This window comes from Budorcas taxicolor, chromosome 4 (genome assembly GCF_023091745.1).
Source record: "Budorcas taxicolor isolate Tak-1 chromosome 4, Takin1.1, whole genome shotgun sequence".
Classification (NCBI taxonomy): domain Eukaryota; kingdom Metazoa; phylum Chordata; class Mammalia; order Artiodactyla; family Bovidae; genus Budorcas; species Budorcas taxicolor.
Genome location: NC_068913.1, coordinates 31395110 through 31413877, shown reverse-complemented (window position 1 = coordinate 31413877; position 18768 = coordinate 31395110). Strand labels below are relative to the sequence as shown.

At 37.1% G+C, this 18768-nt stretch overlaps 1 protein-coding gene across 1 annotated transcript in view; it reads right to left on the bottom strand.

Moving 5' to 3' along the window:
* ABCB5 (ATP binding cassette subfamily B member 5) overlaps positions 1-18768 on the bottom strand; it is a 116872-nt gene that overhangs the window by 56051 nt on the left and 42053 nt on the right. Inside the window, exons 15-16 of the mRNA XM_052638460.1 lie at positions 5555-5716; positions 2752-2892 (exon numbers count right to left, since the gene is read on the bottom strand). Of these exons, the coding sequence (XP_052494420.1) occupies positions 2752-2892; positions 5555-5716 (303 nt within the window). The remainder of the gene's footprint in view (positions 1-2751; positions 2893-5554; positions 5717-18768) is intronic.

Here is an 18768-nt window from a genome sequence, read left to right as displayed (position 1 = left end):
ACTATATGTGTGTGGGTCTAATTCTTGATTCTCTCTATTCTGTTCTATTGATCTATTTCTCTATTTTTGTTCTAATAGCACATTATTTTGATTACTATAGCTTTATACTAAAAATTGGAATTAGTAATTATAAATCCTACAAGTTTGTTCTTCTTTATGAAAGTAGTTTTTCTCTTTTTATCTTTTTGAATTTCCATTTAGAATCAGTTTGCCAAATTCTACAAAAAATCTGCTAAGATGTTGACTGGGATTGCTTTGAACTATGGACCCAATTTGGGAAGTAATGACTTCCAAATAATGTTGAATCTTTTTATTCTGAAGCTCAGACCCTCCCCCGGCATCCTAAAGGACAGATTTCAAGTAAACTTCACCAGGAAGGTACCTTGGTATCTTCTTTGTTAGCCACTGAGTCATTTAGTTGCAGGGACTAAAGAGGGCTCTTCCTTGGGTCTCTGTTTCACCCAGGGATAGTGGCTGGCACTTTTTATCTGCTACCTCGGCATTCTTTAGTGTTCTCTTAATTTTAACTAACCAATTCCTATTACTTTAATTCCCTAATGATTTGTTACACTAAACTGTCTCTGTTCAAATTGTATGGTTTCTGTCTTCCGACTCAACCCAACCTCCTATTAATTCTGTTCTAAAATCCTACTTCATATTTTCCATTTCATTATTTATTTTTACAGTCTCTGTTCACTTTTCATTGCATTACTATAGTCTGAAAAAGTTATTTGCAAATATGGCCATGGAGCTGAAGTTTGGCTTGCTTCCCTTGGTAAGACTGTATCCGTCCTTCCAGGCTCTCAGCTTTCTACTCGCTACAGCACCAGGCACTGGTCACCAAGTCTGTAGTCTCCTTTTTCTACTACATATAAAATAGATAATTAGTGAGGACATGCTATATAGTATAGGGAACTCTACTCAGTGCTCTGTGGCGATCTAAATGGGAAGGAAATCCAAAAAAGAGTGGCTGTGTGTATATGCATAACTGATTCACTTTGTAGTACAGCAGAAACTAACACAACATTGTAAAGCAACTAAACTCCAATTAAAAAAAAACAGAAACAAAAGAGGAGATGCATGACTGAAGCCCAGCTAACCACTTGGTACTTCTGCTCTGTTTCTAGTAGGTAGAGATATTTATCTTGTTTTGGAGCCTGGATATGTCTTATTGTTTCTTCCCTTTTTATGTTTTCTCTATCATTACTATGTGTATGGAGCAGAGCAGTTGTATCAGAGTATAAATTTACCCTATCATTTTCTCTGTAAGTCTGAGTTGTTTTTTAATTTTATGATTTTCACCTTTATCAGATTTTAAAATTCCACTTTATACACCTAGTGAATTTTCAGACTTCAAGGTGGACTTTCATTCTGTTTTTAACAATTACAGTGGGAGGTTCAGTAGCTGTTAACAGATGTTTTAACATAGTGTTTTTTACACTCTTGCACAGCATTTCACAAATTCTTATACAGTATAAACTCTTTACTGTCTTATATTCAGGCCTTTTGCCATAGAGAAAATTACCTATGCTATTATTTACTTAATATTGTTCTTTTAATGTTTACATAAATGCATTTTTTAAATAAAATTAATAGATAAACAAACATACAAATGTGAATGCTATGTAGGATCACATACCTAAAAAGGGAAAAAAACTGCATCTAGAATTAAAAGCAACAGACTGGCAGTGCCAGAGAAAGGCAGAGGAGGAGGTTTGAGACAGGTCATCCCAGGGCTTTAGACAGATAATAGATGAGCCTGGGAAGCGTGGGCAGGAAGATGGCGGGAATGGCTAAGGGGTATTCAATCTCAAGTATTTGTCAACCGAAGGAGAAGAAGGGAACTCCAGTTGGTGAGAAATAGTGAGCCAAAGATAAGAGTGGATGATATGGGAGCTGGAGTTTAGGAAAACAGAAGCTAATATTCAGGGGCTGAGGTGAGAGACTTCACGGTGTATGAGTTTACAACTGAGAAGCAGCAGAAGGGCTGAGTGAGGTTGCCTGGGGTTGAGGAGAGAGCTGGACTTAGGGAATGAGGAGGCTGGAAGGATCACAGGCTGCGGTGAGATGGAACTAGGTTTTATGAAAGAATGCTGAGGGAAAGAGTTAGAGTGGAAGTTGAGGTCCAAAGAAGGTGCTGGGAATTTTAAGAAAAGGGAGGCTGAATGGGAAAGAGAAATTAGACTAGAGGTAAGAATGAAGGCTGAAGAGATAGTACAGAGAGTTATGAGACATGAGGAGGCTTAAAGGAGACTGATCTGGACTCAGGAAGAGCCTGGGGGTAGGTGTAGGGAAGCAAGCGTGGGAACAAGTACTCCTTGCCCAGCTGAGCAAAGCTATTAGGGTTGCACCCTGGGGTTGAAAGACTGGATCCTGTATGTGCTAGTGCTTATCTGCATCCAGTGTGTGGAGTGGATTTGGGTCTTAACATGACTTAGATTGACCTTGAGCATCATTGTTAGTACCACACCACACGAGCCACTGTTTTAACCCATGGTTTGCCATATAGGAAAGGATTCTCACAAGATTTCTTGCCCCAATAATGACCTCTGACATTCAGTGCAGTCTTATTTGAAGGCTTCTTTTTTACAGTCACAGTGATGTTAGAGTGAAGTTCGGCAAAGACTTAGGTTTGGTAACCTAAGTGCTATAATAATATTTTATAATATATACATTCTAAATATATTATAAGGATTGTATCAAAATTCATTGGAGAACATGTTGGTAACTTGTTGATAGTTGACCCATTACCTCTTTATATTGGGTGGATTCCTCAAACTTGTCAGTAAAATCTGACTTCATGCTATTCACAGAGCACAGAGGAATTGAGCTGGTATCTTTTTCAGCAGAATAAGCCACCGATTCTATCTGTTCATCAGCTTTTTTAATATCCTTAAATGAAGAATACCCATGTTATCACCAGAATAATGCCTTAAAAATTCAAAGCAACTCTATTAAGCATCCCTCTAAAATTGTACTGCCTTTGTTACTGCAAGTGGTGTATTTCTGAGCAGTTCTTGCTGAAGTTTTTAGACTCAATACAGAACCAGTAAGTCCAATTCATACTAAAATGTTAGTGAGTGACAATAGCTTATTGTGTCTTTCCCCCCAAAGACCTGTATAATTAACCACAGAAAATAATGCCTTAATTAAAAACAATTATTCCTCTAGCAAGAACAGATCTTAGTAAAATGAGCTTTGTGAGGGCAATGACTCAAATATACTCTCTCTCTCTCTCTCCGATTCCTTCTTCCCAGCCTTTTCTGGAGCTTACAAATTTATAACATATAGTTAGGCACTCAAATGTGAAGCTGGCCCTAGGTAGGAGATAGATCTCAGGAGACAATAATATTTTGCAGGCTGGCCACTGCTGCCCATTCCAAACAAACTAAAAAGCAAATTTGGTGGGGTCAGCTCCAAAAGAATGAGAAATTCCAAAGACATCAAATTAACCTTAAAGAAATTGCTTAAATCATAGAATAGGATAAAGTTCTAAACCAGATTCCTCTAAGTCTAGTTTTTGTTTTTCTTGCTACTCCAGGAAGTAAGGCCAGTTTTAGTGACTTCCTTATGAAGACATGGGAGGAGGGGTAAAGACAGAAATGAAGAGTTTGGTTAGGATGATGAAGGCCCAACCAGGGCCTTTATAACTTTGTAATACTTAAGAAAATCATGAATTGTCATAAACTGATTCATTTGGACACTACAGGCAATGGTAGCAAATAAGTCCATCCAGAGTTTCAGAACTGTGTTACTGTTTATGCAGATATCATGTATGTTATGTTTATTATATACAGTTTCCAGAATATTAGAGTTGTTCATTGAGTATTAATATTAAAAATTATATTATTATATCAGAATGAACATTATTTTAGATAATCAGAGAGTACTAATCCATTCTGAATAAGATTTTGAATAGAAGTTTTACACAGTTATACCATAAACACTCCATTTTTGTTTTCCTTACATTGTGGAGCTCTTTAACCTAACACATAAAAAATGGAGTTTTAGTTTGGCTATAATGAAATATGTGTTGCTTCAAAGAAAGATCTGAGTGTAGTAGTTTTTAAGAATCTTAAAATAGGGTTAGTTTGACTATAATTATTTCCTTTTATTTTTTACAATTATTAGTTTGCAAATTTGAAATTCATAAATTGTTACATTTACTATGGAATTAAAATCAGACAAATTCAACTGGCAAATAACACATAAATTTTATCTTTAAAGAAGAATATGGCCTAACATGAAATAAAATTGAAATACAGAAGTTTTAAAATTAATCAAGTGTGAGATTATATTTCCAAACTTTTTATTTTCTCTCTCTCTTTTTAAAACTATCTTTGCTTGATAGGTTGTGTTTAAAAATCCTTCATTCTAGCATATGGAGAAAGCTGGGGTCTGAAATTCTAAGTTTTGTGAGATATAGGCTCATAGCTTTCTAAATTTCCTAATTTGTGAAATAATAATGTTGATATAAAAAATATAGTCAGAAAGTTAAAGAAGTAAAATAAACCAAAAAAAGGTTAATATTAGTTGCCTGCAGAAGACCCCTTGGAAAGAGGGCTGCCTTCTTGACCAAGAGAAGAAGGCAGAATGAAGATAGCTAGAGCCTAATCACTACCACTTACGTTAATGTGCCCTAACAAAAAACTGAAATTCAGTAGGGTAGATCACATGACATGCAGAAATTTGGATCCCAAATTTGGGATTTGCCAGCTTGCCCCAGTATTGTCATGTATCCTCTTGATTACCTAACATAAGCTTTCCGGTATACCTGTGACAATGTGTATACACAGTATGGACATGTATTATACATCCTTTCATTTAGCAGATAGTTTTTGAGTGCCCATTGTGTGTTAGGCACTGGGTTAGGCGCTTTCTACACAGGAAGTCTTAATCTTTACATGGTCTGATCTTCATTATCCAAATTTTCCATTATCCTCCCAACACTCATTATTACTTTCTGGTCTCCTTTCTGTTGACTTCCAAACCAAGCTCCTTCTTACTTTCATATTACCTAGATTTCTTCTCCTTACCCCGCTGCTTGCCTGCAAGATTTCTTCATGAATCCTTTCATGGGATTCATGTCTCCAACAATCTTGCTTCTTATTTCTACAACTTGTAGCATCTGTATGCATGATTCTGCATTTTACCTCTGTAGCTAAGTAAGTTTTAAGCCTTTAAGTAGGGACTGTGTGTTATAGGTCTTTGTGTTTTAACAAAAAGATCACAGTATACAGAGTTAGATTATTCTGGATCTGCCAGATACAAGCTTTCAAGCCTATTTGTTATCTTCATGGCAAATATTAGGTAAAAATACTATATATGTATGTATATATATTATATATATACCAATTAGTTCTTTAACTTTCACCATTATCTATAACAATGCTGAGGATATTAGACACACTGAATTTCTTAACTAAGGAACTATGAATATCCTTGATTGCCTCATGAAACATAAGATAATAATTCAGGACTTCTGTTTTCTAGCATGGCATGATCTCTGAAAAGTTAAAATATGCAAACGCAACATATGTTATGTAAACATTACCTGTGACATTGCAAGTGAATAATATAGACCCTGTTTTGCCATTAATTCAGCATGTGTCCCTTTTTCCACCACCATCCCATCTTTTATGGTCACAATCATATCTGCACTTCGAATCGTGGAAAGCCGGTGAGCTACTACAATTGTAGTCCGACCTTTGCTTGCCTATAAAGCAATAAGCATAGAAAATGAATGTTAGTAGGAAAAATAAACTCGGAATATTCAGGAAAACTTATACTATTATTTAAGTATAAAAGAATCTTACCTTTGGATATAGAAATTTGAAAACTTTAGCTGATTTGGAAGGCCAATAGAAATTAAAATTAAAAAGCAGGAAGTTAGATTCCAAATTGTTGAATTTATAAAACCATAGTAGGGCTTCCCTGGTGGCCCAGTGTTAAAGAATCCATCTGCCAATGCAGGAGACACGGGTTCAGTCCCTGGTCTGGGAAGATCCCACATGCTGCAGAGCGACTAAGCCTGTGTCCACAACTTTTGAGCCTATGCTCTAGGGCCTGTGAGTCACAACTACTGAATCCTCGCACCCTAGAGCCCATGATCTGCAAGAAGAGAGGCCACCACAATGAGGGCCTATGCACTGCAACTAGACAGTAGCCCCTACTCACTGCAGCTGCTCGCACTGGAAAGAAAACCCAGTGCAGCCAAAAATAAATAAATAAATACTTAAACACTGACACAGTATCTTAGAGCTGGAAAGGAAACTAAAGACTATTTAATCTGAGCCACCTAACAACTGCCTGGCTATCAGTAACTAAAAGTAACTAATTATTTCTTATTTTTCATCTCTAAACTACAGGTACAGATTCAAGATAATATATGTTTTTAACTTTTTAACAAGTATTATGTATATACAGAAAAATGTAGCACAGCCAATATAGCTAAAATTTTATAATAAATTTATATGTAGTGTAATCTATAAAAATATTGAATCACTATGTTGTACAACTGAAACTATATAATATTGTAAGTCAAGTATATGTCAGTAAATTTTTCTTTAATGGTTTTAAAATGGTAAATTTAATGTCATGTATATTTTACCAGTGTTTCTTCTTGTCATGACCTCAATAACATTCTAATAATCAGACTGTAATTATTATTAAAAGCATCTAAACTTGTATCACAGTTAATCCACATCTTCTGTCACATAGATTAGATAGAGTAGTTATTACTGCCCTCAGCAGGCCTACCTATATTTTAGATCTTTTTAAAAAATAATATGAGATAATATGACTGGCACCAAATTGCCCTTGATTTTTTTAGTTTGAAAGCAGATCATCACACTGCATGAATAGCTAAGCGAGCAATAAACTAGGAATGGAGCCCACTGTTTCAATTAAAACTCACAATACAGTTACTCTGACATATATATTGATGGACATAATGTTGTTGTTTAGTTGCTAAGTTGTGTCTGACTCTTTTGTGACCCTGGGGACTGTAGCCTGCCAGGCTCCTCTGTCCATGGGATATTCCAGGTAAGAATACTGGAGTGGGTTCCCAGCTCCTCCTCTAGGAGATTTTGCTGACCCAGGGATCAAACCCATGTCTCCTGCATTAGCAGGCAGATTCTTTACCACTGAGCCACCTAGGAAGTCCAACTTACTGTATTACATGCTAATTAAGTACAAATGGTAAACAATCTCATATATAGACCATAAAATATACCATGCTTATAAAGGAAAGTTTAATTTTTAATAATTTCTTCATCATTTGTGTTCTCTGGAGTCACAGTTCCTAGGTTTCAGTCTTTTTTCTGCCACTTTTTGGGTCTGCGATCTCAAGACTAGTTTCCTCATTTATTAAATGTGGTAAATTATGCTACCTATATTTTAGGGTTATCATGCAGATTAATGTTCTTGGTGAAGTGAAGTGAAAGTGAAAGTCGCTCAGTTGTGGAAGTATACTAATGCAAGTTTTTTTTGCTATATAAGAGGTACCAATATTCTTGGTACCATGCCTCAAAGATGGAAAGTTTGCAGTAAATAATAGCTTTTATACCATTAACTGTTTTCAGGCTGCAGACCCTTGACAATTTACTGAGGGCAAGCCCAATGTATTAACAGCTTGGGGTTTATAACACATGCATAAGTGTACAACACATGTATATTATTATTGTGCATGCTCAGTTGCCCCAGTCATGTCTGACTCTTTGTGACCCCATGAACTGCAGCCCACCACGCTCCTGTGTCCTTGGAATTTTCCTGGCAACAATACTGGAGTGGGTTGCCATTTCCTACCTCAGGGGATCTTCCCTACCCATGTCTCTTGCATCTCTTGCTAGAAAATAATAATAATAATAGCTTGAAGGCCAGAAAGGGAGGAATGGAAGTAAGTTTTTTCTACTATACGTGAGGTGATATAACGTCATTTGAGGGTAGATGGTGAAAAGTTAAAGGTACATACTCTAAACCTTAAACCTGTCACTGAAATAAAAAAGAGTTATAGCTAATATACTTACAAAAGAGATAAAATGGGATAATAAAAAGTATTCAGTTAATCCATGTAAAGGGAGAACATGAGGAAAACAGAAACAAGTACAGCGGAAAACAGAAACAAGTGCAGCGGAAAACAGAAATAAGAGTAGAAAAAACAGCAAAGATTATCTATTTAATTTGGGTGGTTTAACCCTGGTGATGACTGTGCCAGCCACTGCCGCCTACTTCACCGCCCAGGACCAACTCAAGGCCTTCCTGTGCGGTCGAGCCCTGACCTCTGACCTCTGACCTCTACGCTCCCATGGTGGCTGGCGCGCTGGCCCGCCTGGGCACAGTGACTGTGATCAGACCCCTAGAGCTGGTGCGGACAAAGCTGCAGGCTCAGCACCTATCATACCGTGAGCTGGGCACCTGTGTCCGAGCAGCTGAGGCTCAGGGTGGCTGGTGCTCACTCTGGCTGGGCTGGGGTCCCACTGCCCTTCTGGATGTGCCCTTCTCAGCTCTGTACTGGTTCAACTATGAACTGGTGAAGAGCTGGCTGAGTGGACTCAGGCCAAAGGACCAGACCTCCGTGGGCATCAGCTTTGTCGCTGGCGGCATCTCAGGGATGGTGGCGGCCACCCTGACTCTACCCTTCGACGTGGTGAAGACTCAGCGCCAGGTCGCGCTAGGAGCAGTGAAGGCTGTGAGAGTGATGCCCCCGTACACCGACTCCACGTGGCTGCTGCTCCTGAGGATCCTGGCCGAGTCAGGCACCAGGGGCCTCTTTGCAGGCTTCCTCCCGAGGATCATCAAGGCCACCCCTTCCTGCGCCATCATGATCAGCACTTATGAGTTCGGCAAAAGCTTCTTCCAGAGGCTCAACAGGGAACAGCTTCTGAGCCCTTGAAAGGAGCGAGGGGACAAGGACCCTACCTCTTCCATGGACAGGGTGGGGCGGGAAGAGACTGAGCCTAGTGCCTTTTCCTTCACCACTGAGGGGAGGGGCCTCATTTCTCTTTCCACCCCACTCAGCCCCAGGGGTAGGGGAATGCCCCTCTGCACCCACCCAGAGCACCTCCCCCAACCCCCAACTGCTTCCTGCTGTTCCCCATTCCCCAGACAGAGAATCATCACTCTCTCCCCTCAAGTTCAAGACCAAATCTGCTCACTTCTCCCCTCATTTCCCTGTGGGTTTGCTGTAAGTGAGCCTGTCTCTAGGAGCCACAAAACCCTGGGCCTGGCGTAGTCTTGCATGCACCCCTGTTAATTTGTTGAGTCTAAAGATGATAAACTTCTTTCCAGTGGAAAAAATAATAATAATAAATTGGGTGGTTTAGTCGCTAAGTCATATCTGACTCTTGTGACCCCACGGTCTATATCCTGCCAGGCTCCTCTGCTCATAGTGTTTTCCAGGCAAGAATCCTGGAGTGGTTTGCCATTTCCTTCTCCAGGGGATCTAATAATCACAGAAAATGTAAATAGTTTGAATGCCCCAATTAAAAGTCAAAGATTGTCAGACTGAGCACAAAACCAAGACCCAACTGTATGCCAACTACAAAGAAACACATTTTTAAAATCAAGACACAAATAAGCCTACAGCAAAGGATGAAAAAAACGTACCATGCTAACTCTAAGTAAAAGAAAGCTGGAGTGGACTGTATTATCAGTATTAGACAAAGAAAACTAAGGCGCAAAGGATATAACCAGAGTAAAGGAGCATATTCCATAATGATGGAGGGATCAATTAATCAAGAAGACCTGGTAATCCTGAATGTTTATGTACATCACAGCAGAGTTCCAAAATACATGACACCAAAATGAACATAACTGCAAGGACAAGTCCAATCCACAATGAAAGATGGATAATTCAATAACTCTCCCTCAATTTATAAAGCAAGTACACAGACTATCTGTAAGGATAAAGAAGGCTTGAATAACACTATCAACCAATTTCCCATAATCAGTATTCATAGAACATTTGATCAACAACAGCAAATGCATATTATTTCCAAGTTTACATAGAATATTTACCAAGACAGACCATATTCTGTTTCTTAAAGCATCTTAATAAATTGAAGTCATACAAGTATGACTTTATATTCAAATCATACAAAGTATGTTCTTTGACCACAATAGTATTAAATTAAAATTTAATACAGAAAGATCTTTGGAAACTCCCTAAATACTTGGAAACCAAATAACATTTTTCAAGTAAATGACCTCAGAGTCAACCTAAGAAAACAAAAAAGGGAAGAGATAGTTAAACTCAAAGTAAGCAGAAGAAAGGAAATAATAAAGATCCAAGCAGAAAACAATTAAATATAAAGGAGGAAAATAAGTCAAAAAGAGACATCAGTATAAGAGAGACCAAAGATACACCCATACATATATGGAAAAACTGATTTTCTACAAAGATGTAAAACTAATTCAGTGCAGAGATAAGCAGTTTTTTCAACAAATATTGCTGAAACAGTTGAAAGTTAATGTGCAAAGAAAATAAAACAAACCAAAAATAAAACAAACTTCAAACCATACATGGCACCATGTACAGAAATTAACTCAAAATTGATCATAAACCTAAATGTAAAAACTAAAACTATAATACTTCTTGAAGAAAAGCAGGGAAATAATGTTTTTGATCTTGAATTTGGCTAAAAATTTCTTAAGTAGAACACCAAAAGCTTGATTTATAAAGGGAAAAATGATAAACTAAACTTCATCAAAATCAAAGACTTCTGTTCTTTGGAAGATACTAAGAGGATGGAAAGACAAGTCTCAGATTAAAGAAATATTTTCCAGTTATCTGATAAAGTCCTTATATTCAGAATGTAAAGAATATATAAAGAAATCTCAAAACTCAATGACAAGAGATCAAATGACCAATCAAAAAATGGTATAAGCATAACACATGAATGGAAACTTTAAAAAAGAAGAGATATGATTCATGCTGATGTATTGCAGAAGCTATCACAATATTGCAATTATCTTATAGTTAAAAATAAAATATAATAAAAAAAGAAGAGATATGGATGTTCAAAAAGCACATAAAAATGCTCAACATCATTCAGTTCAGTTCAGTCGCTCAGTCGTGTCCAACTCTTTGCGACCCCATGAATCGCAGCACGCCAGGGCTCCCTGTCCACCACCAACTCCCGGAGTTCACTCAGAATCACGTCCATCAAGTCTGTGATGCCATCCAGCCATCTCATCCTCTGTCGTCCCCTTCTCCTGCTGCCCCCAATCCCTCCCAGCATCAGAGTCTTTTCCAGTGAGTCAACTCTTCACATGAGGTGGCCAAAGTACTGGAGTTTCAGCTTTAGCATCATTCAGCAAAACTGAATGATCATTAGTCATCAGTAAAACTCAAATTAAAATAAAAATAAAGCACCACTAAACAGTTCTAAAATTAATATGTCTGGATATACCAAGTGTTGGCAAGTATGTGGAGTAGCAGGAATTCTCATATAGCTGATAAATATCTTTTACTGTTGTGATTATGTAACTATTATTTGTTTTAATTCCATTGTATCATGATTGTTCAACAGAAAATAACAGAATTCTATACCACTAAAACTAACATTTAATACAAAAACCTATAATGATTTTTAAAAATCCAGATGCACATTACAATTATCTTGTAATTTTTTGAAAAATGCAAATGCCTGGGTATTGTTTCTTTTTCCAAAGCTCCAGGTATGATTCTAATGAGCATCCATGTTTAAAAACAACTGGATTATATGATGATCTTTTATTTTTATCTAGTTTGTTTCACTTTTACTATTTCATATTCAGTGCTCGTACTTCATTTGGTTTATGTTTTCCAGTTTCTCCATCTGTTCTTTGTTGTTCTTTCTCAAATCTTTATCAAGTGTAGTAGAAAAGCTTTTGTATACCCACACATGTATATAAATACTATGTATAATATATATTTTAGAAAACATGAATTTTTGCTTAGCTAAAGAATTTATGACATTTTACACCTGTTATACTCAGTACAAACAGAATGTTAGATATTTAATTTATATTCACTCAAAACTTTGATATAATTCCATTTATTCTGGCATCTAGTATGACTGCTAAAAGTCTAGAAAGTTTATTATTTTAGTGATTAAAAAATCTGAATGAGGCTGGAAACTTGTAATCTGATTCTGATAATTTAAAGAAATACTATGTTGTAAAAAAAAAATTAACGTGATACAGTAATACAAACTAAAGGACAGATTTTGTTCAAATTTCACAAAACTTTCTGCTGGTGCCCATTAATTGTTTTCATACCTTATTCAAGATTCCACATTGCATTTAGTTGCACTGAGCAGCTTCAGCTGCATGTGACTAATTCTAAGTTCTTTTCATTTTTATTTTGTTACAAATATTTTCTAATTTTCCTTGTTATGGCTCCTTAGATATTTAATTTGAAAGTGGATATTTAATTTCCAAATACATGGGGGTTTTAAAGTATTTTTGATATTAATTTCTCATTTAAATGCTTTCTTTTCTGCAGCTGCCCTCTTTGTTTTTTCAGTCTTTTAACTTAATTGAACTAAAGAGCCTCTTGATGAAAGTGAAAGAGCAGAGTGAAAAAGTTGGCTTAAAGCTCAACATTCAGAAAACTAAGATCATGGCATCTGGTCCCATCACTTCATGGGAAATAGATGGGGAAACAGTGGAAACAGTGGCAGGCTTTATATTTGGGGACTCCAAAATCACTGCAGATGGTGATTGCAGCCATGAAATTAAAAGACGCTTACTCCTTGGAAGGAAAGTTATGACCAACCTAGATAGTACATTAAAAAGCAGAGAAATTACTTTGCCCACAAAAGTCCGTTTAGTCGAGGCTATGGTTTTTCCAGTAGTCATGTATGGATGTGAGAGTTGGACTATAAAGGAAGCTGAGTGCTGAAGAATTGATGCTTTTGAACTGTGGTGTTGGAGAAGACTCTTGAGCATCCCTTGGACTGCAAGGAGATCCAACCAGTTTATCCTAAGGGAGATCAGTCCTGAGTGTTCACTGGAAGAACTGATGTTGAAACTGAAACTCCAATACTTTGACCACCTGATGCAAAGAACTGACTCATTGGAAAAGACCCTGATGCTCGGAAGGATTGAAGGAAGGAGGAGAAGGGGATGACAGAGGATGAGATGGTTGGATGGCATCACCAACTCAATGGACATGAGTTTGGGTAAACTCTGGGAGTTGGTGATGGACAGGGAGGCTTGGCATGCTGCAGTCCACGGGGCTGCAAAGAGTAGGACATGACTGAGTGACTGAACTAAACTGAACTGAACTGAATTTTATTGAGGCTTTCAATGGCTAAATCAAGTATCTGTCTTGGTAAATGTCACATTGCACTTGAAAATATGTGGGTTATTTTCAAATATTTTTTGATATTGCTTTCTAACATAATTCCACAGTGATAAGAGAACAGACTATTATTTCACTATCTTTAGGCCATACATTTTTTGCATCTTGTTTTATATCCCTGGATATGTTCCAGGGTCTATAGTCTATAGGGGTTTATAGTCAGGGTTTATAGACTATAGGAAGTTGAATAGAATTTGTATCCTGCTGTTGTGTGAAAGTTGTATAAATCTTATTTATGTTGAGTTGGTTCATAGTGCTTTTCAGATCTACTATATCCTTCTACTTTTCTGTCTATTCATCCTATTAATTTTTGAGAGATTGGTATTGAAACATCAATAAAAATCTTGATTTATCTGCTTAAAAGTAATTGTAATATAGAGTGGAACTATATGTACCTTTGTTCTGCTGTTTCCAAGTCTACTGTAAATGTGTTATCATATTTTCCTAACAAAAAAACAAAAAAAGAAAGAATAAAAAAAGGTATCTATGAAAAGAAAAGAACATAAAAGGAAAATAGTTTGGCACTTAATGAAAAACTTAAATATACTCCTACTATAAGATTCACCCATTCAAATTTTAGGTATTTATCTAAGAGAAACGAAAGTGTATGCCCACAGAAAAAAATGACATATGGATGTTCAGAGCTTCGTTATCCGTTAATATTCAAAACCTGCAAACAAACCAAATAACTCAAATGGGCATCAATACCAATAACTCTAACTGTGTTATATCTATATAATGGAACACCATCCACCAATAAAAAAGGAACTAAACATGGATGAGTCTCAAAACAATTACACTGAGTGAAAGAAGCCAGAAAAGAATACATACTATAAGCTCCAGAAAATACAAACCGCTCTATAGTGGCAGTAAACAAATCAATGGCTGTCAAGAGTCAAAGAAGGGTAGAGGGGTTGGGATGGAGGGATTACAAAAAGCATGTGAAAATATTTGGGAGTGACTGGTTGACAGATTTGATTATGGTGATGGTTTCATAAGTGTATATATATGCCCAAACTTTTCCAATTGTATACTTTAGTACGTGCAGTTATGGTAAGTCAAAAAACTGTTAAGAAAAAGAAAGTCAAACAAAAGAAGCATGTTTACAGCACCCCAGGTGGCCAATCTTGAAGTTCTGCAAAAATCGCCAATGAGATAGATATTTTAATGATATTATGTAAATATAATGAAAAAGTGAACTGAGTATCAACTAACTGCATTGTAGGTAGGAAGCTTTCTTTTTCTTAACTTCAGCAAAGTCTGATAATGGACATTGTGAGTTTCTATGGATGATATTTATGTAACATACCCTGTAGTAGAAGAGAGGTCTAAGTACTACAATGCTTAGGGCTTCCTTCATTTTTCATATTGCCAAATGCATAATTTTTTATTAAACTAATGAGTGGATATATTTAGGCAATGAATATTTATTGTTTGCCTTGTTTTCCTCAGTCTCTTATTTACTTTTATGTGGTAATTCTAAACCTTCCTTATATGGAAGGATCCTTATGAATGGTATAAAAGGTTAGTAAAAAATGTAATGAGACTTTTTTAGTTTCTTTAAATTTTTAATTTTAGAATAGTTTTAGACTTACAGAAAATTTGCAAAGGAAGTACAGTACCCATGTACCTGCACATAGTATACTCCAGTATCATCATCTGATATTTCTATAGTGCATGTGTCACAACTAATAAACTAATATATACTATGTTATTTTTAACTAGACTCCAAATTTTATTCAGATTTCCTTAATTTTTACTTATGATCCCTTTTTTCCTGTTCCAGGATATCACATTGCATTTAATCATCATGACTCCTTAAGATTCTCTTGACTGTGACAATTTTTCAGTTGTTCTTATTTTTTATGAACTTGACAGTTTTGAGGAATATCTGTCACATACTTGGTAGAAGGGCCCTCAGTTTGGGTATGTCTGATGTGTCTAGTTTTTAGGGGCACGGTATTCAGCTTATACTGATCCCACTTTTCTCATTCAAACTTGGAGATCCTAGGACTTAACAACAGTGCCTTAAAAGAGAATGTTAATAATGTTGTTAAGTGGATATGATTTAGAACTATCATCACAAAGGTGAAAACACCCAGACACCCAGGCTTCTGCTCTATATTGCTCCCATTTATTCAATTACTTTTCCATGAGGTTACAAATGTTATTTCCTAAAAGCAACAGAGCTCAAACCTTATTGATAAAGCTATGTTATCAATTAGTTCAATGATTTTCCCACTACTATTAATATTTCTTAAATTAATGGGTATGAAATTTAATTAAAAATATGAAAGGGCACATATAACACCTCATGTTCAAAGGAGAGTGTGGGGAGAGAGAATGTTGTAAAAATCAAACAATTTGGAGATTGCAACTAGAAGAGGTCTGAGTTGTGTGCAGCCTCTTGAGACAGAGTCAGAATCACAAGGTTTCCTTATGCAGTTTGTTTAGTCCTTCTCTTCTTCAAAGAGGGACTCAGGCACTTTTACACACATATATTCTCGTGTTTCTTCATATATTAGGCATTACACATGGTGTGGGTGTACTTATTCTGAGAAAGTTCATACTGTTGTCGGACACCTGAAAACTGACACTAAGAGATAAGCATTTCTGCACTGATGTTCCCCCAACAGGAATGGCTTGAGCTTACACATTTGTATCATCTTTACTCTGCCAGAATCCTGATGTAAACTACAGACATTTGATTAAAGTATATATTGTGCTGGGGCTTGCCAGGTGGCACAGTGGTAAAGAATCCACCTACCAATGCAGGAGACTTGAGTTCCATCCCTGGAACGGGAAGATCCCCTGGAATAGGAAATGGCAACCTGCTCTAGTACTCTTGCCTAGGAAATCCCATGGACAGAGGATCCTGGCAGGCTACAGTTCATAGGGTTGCAAAGAGTCAGACATGACTGAACACAAGTACATATATTATGTTACAATTAATTTATGATATCATGCATTAGAATCTGAGTATTTCAAACAAATTACAGAAATACATAATACTGCTCCAAAGGCCTATAAAATGGAGCCTGCAAGCATCAAGGTATGCAGTGAAGGTACCATAAAGTACACTGTGTGTGTATGTTCAGTTGCTCAGGTATCTGACTGTTTGTGACCCCATGGACTGCAGCCTGCAGGCTCCTCTGTCCAAGGGATTTTCTAGGCAAGAATACTGGAGTAGGATGCCATTTCCTACTCTACAGGATCTTCCTGACCCAGGGATCAAACCTGAGTCTCTTGAGTCTTCTGTATTGGCAGGCAGTTCTTTACCACTGTGCCACCTGGGAAGCCCATAAAGTACAACTTCACTACATCATACGTGTGACCTAGAACGCATTCATTTCAGACTTAAAACAGAGAAGAGATTTTGGAAGCCAAGGCCTCTTAGAAAACTGATCAAAGAAGTGTGAGCTGATGCTTTGTCTTTTAGCAATAATTACTATAAAGATAGGGCTTCCACTATGGCTCAGCTGGACCTGGGTTTGATCCCTGCACTGGGAAGATTCCCTGGAGAAGGGAGAGGCTACCCACTCCAGTATTCTAGCCTGGAGAATTCCATGGACTTGTATAGTCCATGGGGTTGCCAAGAGTCAGACACAACTGAGCGACTTTCACTTCACTGTAAAGATAAGGAAGGTAGTGCAATTCCTTCCACGCTTTTTTCAGATGCTCAGGTGTAGTAGATTTTCAATATGTCATTGTTGCTATTATTCCTTCTAGAAAGTACCAATTTGAATGAATTTCCTGGCATTTCCTCTGCTCCTTCACAGTTTGTACAATGCTGAAAGACAAACCGTTAGGTATTTGACCAAAGGAAGGTCAACAGAAAGATTTCTACTTGACACTTTGCTGGCATTTTCAGATTACTTCACAATTTCATGCACAACCATAAATCATCAGGTAATTAGCTTGGATTTTGAAAGACAGCATGCTTTAAAACATCCCTCCCAGAATTGCTAGGGCAGAGATAAGGGCCTGAGGAGGTCATCTAGCTTCTCACCATTCGCAGCCATAAGCCTTGAACAAGAGTGGGCAGCAGGAAAAGAAGGGAGACCAATAAAAAGCTGTGAGCATTTGAGAGGGCCTGCATTTGACTGCTGGGTCAATTAACAGGGGTAATAGACTCTCTGGAGAAGCCTGTAAACACAGAGTTCTAGTGTCTAACAGCAAGCATGATGTAAGAAACCTATGGAACCACAAGTTCTCACTGACTGCCTCCTAGAAGACTGCCTCAGGTGGACTTGGGGCCCACTGATGACATATGCTCCATGATCCAGGCCTGTGGTCTTCAAACTCTTTTTCTTTAAGATGAAAAATCCTTTCATCAAATGAAAACACACATAGAAACTTAATATGTTTAAATAAACCATACAGATTAATGAGTAACTCCTCTGTATGAACTGTTGACCTTAGCCCTACCTGCTCATCCTACTCCACCTCCCTGCCTTCTTCCACACCTCAAGAGGTTTCTGGAAAACTCTAGTACTTCAAAAATAAAGTCTGACAAACCTGTCACTACTCTTTTGCAAATTTCAGTCTTTTTTAGCTACCAGATTTTAACTCATCTGCTATAAGAAGCTCTATATATGGGCTTCCCTCATAGCTCATAGTTAGTAAAAGAGGTAAAGAATTTGCCTGCAATGCTGGAGACCTGGGTTCAATTCCTTTGTTGGGAAGATCCCCTGGAGGAGGAAATGGCAACCCACTCCAGTATTCTTGCCCAGAGAATCCCATGGACAGAGCCTGGCAGGCTACAGTCCATGGGGTCACAAGAGTCACACACGACTTAGTGACCGTATGTATGCATATATGTATTGTAGTTATATGGGAATCACAGGATATTGGAAGTCTTAACTACCTCATGATGTTGAGAGCCCATTGGCTTGGTGTTCTTCTGGGTCAATACTAGTTCCATAGCTGAACAAGAATTTACTGCCCCCTCTCATCACCTGTCCAAGAATGCTTTCTCTTTTGTAAAATGTGGTGATGAAAAGAAAAATATTAAGGACTTAGAAGCTATATTTAATAAGGGACTCACCTCCTTCCCAATCTCTTTCTTTCAACTTGCATGTGAATATGTATGTATGCTTAGGTTAAGACCCTTTAGAAAGGAAAACACATTGAAAATCTAAACTCTGCTGAGTTGAAGCCATGTGGACTACCAAGTTAGTAAATTGGAACAGGACTCTATAGTACAAAATTTTCTTTTTATATCCTGGAATCTCTTCATTATCATTTCTAAATAACAAACAATTTGGCAATTGAAGATAATAAAATTATTTATAATTTTATAAATTTATAAATTATAAATTTAATAAATTTATAAATTTATAATTTATAATTTGTTTTCCTTCTTTTAACTTTATTAACAAGCTAACATTTGTGGATAAACTTACAACAAAAACTAAATG